Consider the following 2,309-nt stretch of genomic DNA (forward strand, 5'->3'; position numbering starts at 1 on the left):
TATATATACCTTTCCAGAAAAATCGCTTACCACTTGTGCTGGAACTTGCTCCATTTTTGCAGCCGGAGTTCCCGGTCTTGGGTAAAACTGGTTAAAAAAAAAAAAAAAAAAATTATACCTTTCCAGAAAAATCGCTTACCACTTGTGCTGGAACTTGCTCCATTTTTGCAGCCGGAGTTCCCGGTCTTGGGTAAAACTGGTTAATAAAGAGGCTTGGAAATTTGTACTCTTCCACGAGTTTCACTGTTTCTTGAAAATCTTGATCTGTTTCTCCAGGAAAACCACAGATGATGTCTGTAGCAATCGTGATTCCAGGAACTCTAGCAAAGAACAAGGCAAAAGAGGTACAAAGTTGACTCTAGGTCAGAATTGCTCGATTTCTTTGACATCTTAAATACCATTTTTCTTTAGAAAATTAAATTTTCCTTTTCAGAAGGGGACACTTGCAAATACTTACAAAAGAGCCCTATCAAAAGCACACAATGAAAACGAGTGGTCCAATGTCTCAGGCTCAGAGTCCCCACCAGGAACTCTACGAGATGCTTCTTCCTTCTGTCTTTTCACGTAGATGCACACACTTCTATTTCTAGATGGATCATTTTTTACACAACAATGACTGACTTCTGTATTATGGAAAATACCCATTTAGCTCTTTAAGCTACTATTTCTCTATTCTTCCAAAATCATCATCCCGCCATTTTTAGTAATAATATTCCCTTTGGTATGATTCTCAAAGACAAGGCTCATGAGTGAGTCAACTGCTGTTCCACACCCAACCACCACCACTGAGTCTGTTATGATGCGTGGCAACATAATAGGGCAGAGTTTTCAAGGTTGTAACCTGCGATCTTTACAGAAGTAGATTGCCACATTTTTCTTCCATGGAGTGGCTGGTGGGTTCAAAATGCCAATGATTAAATGGCGAGCTCCAGACAACCTATCAAATATCAATACCATCTTCTCTTTTTTTTTTTTTTAATAAATCATTTTCTTGGGGGCTCTTACAGCTCTTATAACAATCCATGTATAGTACTATCTTCTAAGCACGTGGATGACTCATATAACTCACCCGTGGTCCCCTCTCCACCCCACCCCCATCCCTGTCTCGCCTTCCAGTGTGGATGCAGCACTAATGCTTCTTCAAGTGCATCTTGCTTCCACAGTGAAATTACTGTCATTGCTGAACACTGTTACTCAAACTCAATCTCCTTTTTTTTTCTTGGATCTTGGATTGTCGTGATTTCTCATTAAGGTGCTCTCCCTGCTGCAGCATGTTTCTGAAGTTTAATAAGGGAAAATGCCAAGGAACTTTCGTTGTTAAGTCTTAGCATGTCTGATCAGGTCTTCATCCGCACAGCTGACTGATAGCATGGCTGGCACAGCGCTCTAAATGTTCCATACCCAAACCGCACCATTCTATTACTTGTAGCGTCGTTTTGCTGCTAGCTGCGGTCGAGTAGATTCTGTGCCCTGTGGGCACACATCTGAACCAAGGCATTTTCAAGGCTACGAGTGTTTGGAATGTTCAGAAGCTCATTTGCACACCTGTCTCCCAAAGCTCCTCTAGGTACGTTCAAACTGCCAACCTCTCAACAGGTTGCCAAGTGCTTGAACCATCCAGAAGGTCACCATTATTTTTCAGCTGGCAAAACAGTTGATGCCCTGTCCAAATTCCCCCAGGACGCACACTTCTGAAATGTGTTGTGGCAATTTCTGAGTACTAGTCTCAGTGATTTAAAATTTGAGGCTTCATTTTTTTTTTTTAACTTGTAAAAAGATTTTTATATAAAAGTTACCATTAGCCTTGTCACATTTTTTCCCAAACCATTTTATTAGGAGCAAATCCAGACATTGTACCACTCCCTACTTCAATCATATCAAGCAGTATGACAGAATTGCTACCACAGTTTCAACACCTTCTCTTCCTTCTTGAACTCTTTGATATCAGCTCCCCTTTAACCTCTGCCTCCCTGTACCTTCCCTACTGTATTCCCCAGGAGCCCTTATCCTAATTGTTATCTCTAAGGGCTCATCCATCCTGGGTGTCATAGACCGAAAAACAAAAAATACGTAACAAAGACTCAAGAAGACAACCCACAATGACGAGATCCATCAGAGATAAATCCCTGTATGAAAACAAAACCCAGACAATACGGAATACCAGAACAAGCCCTACATGTATCAGAAGGGAGATCAAGTGATAAGGTTTTAACTGTTCAACTCAAAAGTATCATTTTAATCTACTGTAGTTGTCTCCCCAATATGCTCTGTGTGGTAACCAATTTATTCCCATCCCTCGATTATGGTTC

The 2,309-nt window shown here is 40.9% G+C and overlaps 1 protein-coding gene across 1 annotated transcript in view; it reads right to left on the reverse strand.

The window, feature by feature from the left end:
* Window positions 1-2,309, reverse strand: part of CDKAL1 (CDK5 regulatory subunit associated protein 1 like 1) — a 768,993-nt gene that overhangs the window by 205,340 nt on the left and 561,344 nt on the right. The window contains exon 11 of the mRNA XM_045295775.1: window positions 140-320. Coding sequence (XP_045151710.1) covers window positions 140-320 — 181 coding nt within the window. The remainder of the gene's footprint in view (window positions 1-139; window positions 321-2,309) is intronic.

The sequence above is a fragment of the Echinops telfairi genome, unplaced genomic scaffold, assembly GCF_000313985.2.
Source record: "Echinops telfairi isolate 266 unplaced genomic scaffold, ASM31398v2 ScPeMD7_5868;HRSCAF=6743_0, whole genome shotgun sequence".
NCBI classification, from domain to species: domain Eukaryota; kingdom Metazoa; phylum Chordata; class Mammalia; order Afrosoricida; family Tenrecidae; genus Echinops; species Echinops telfairi.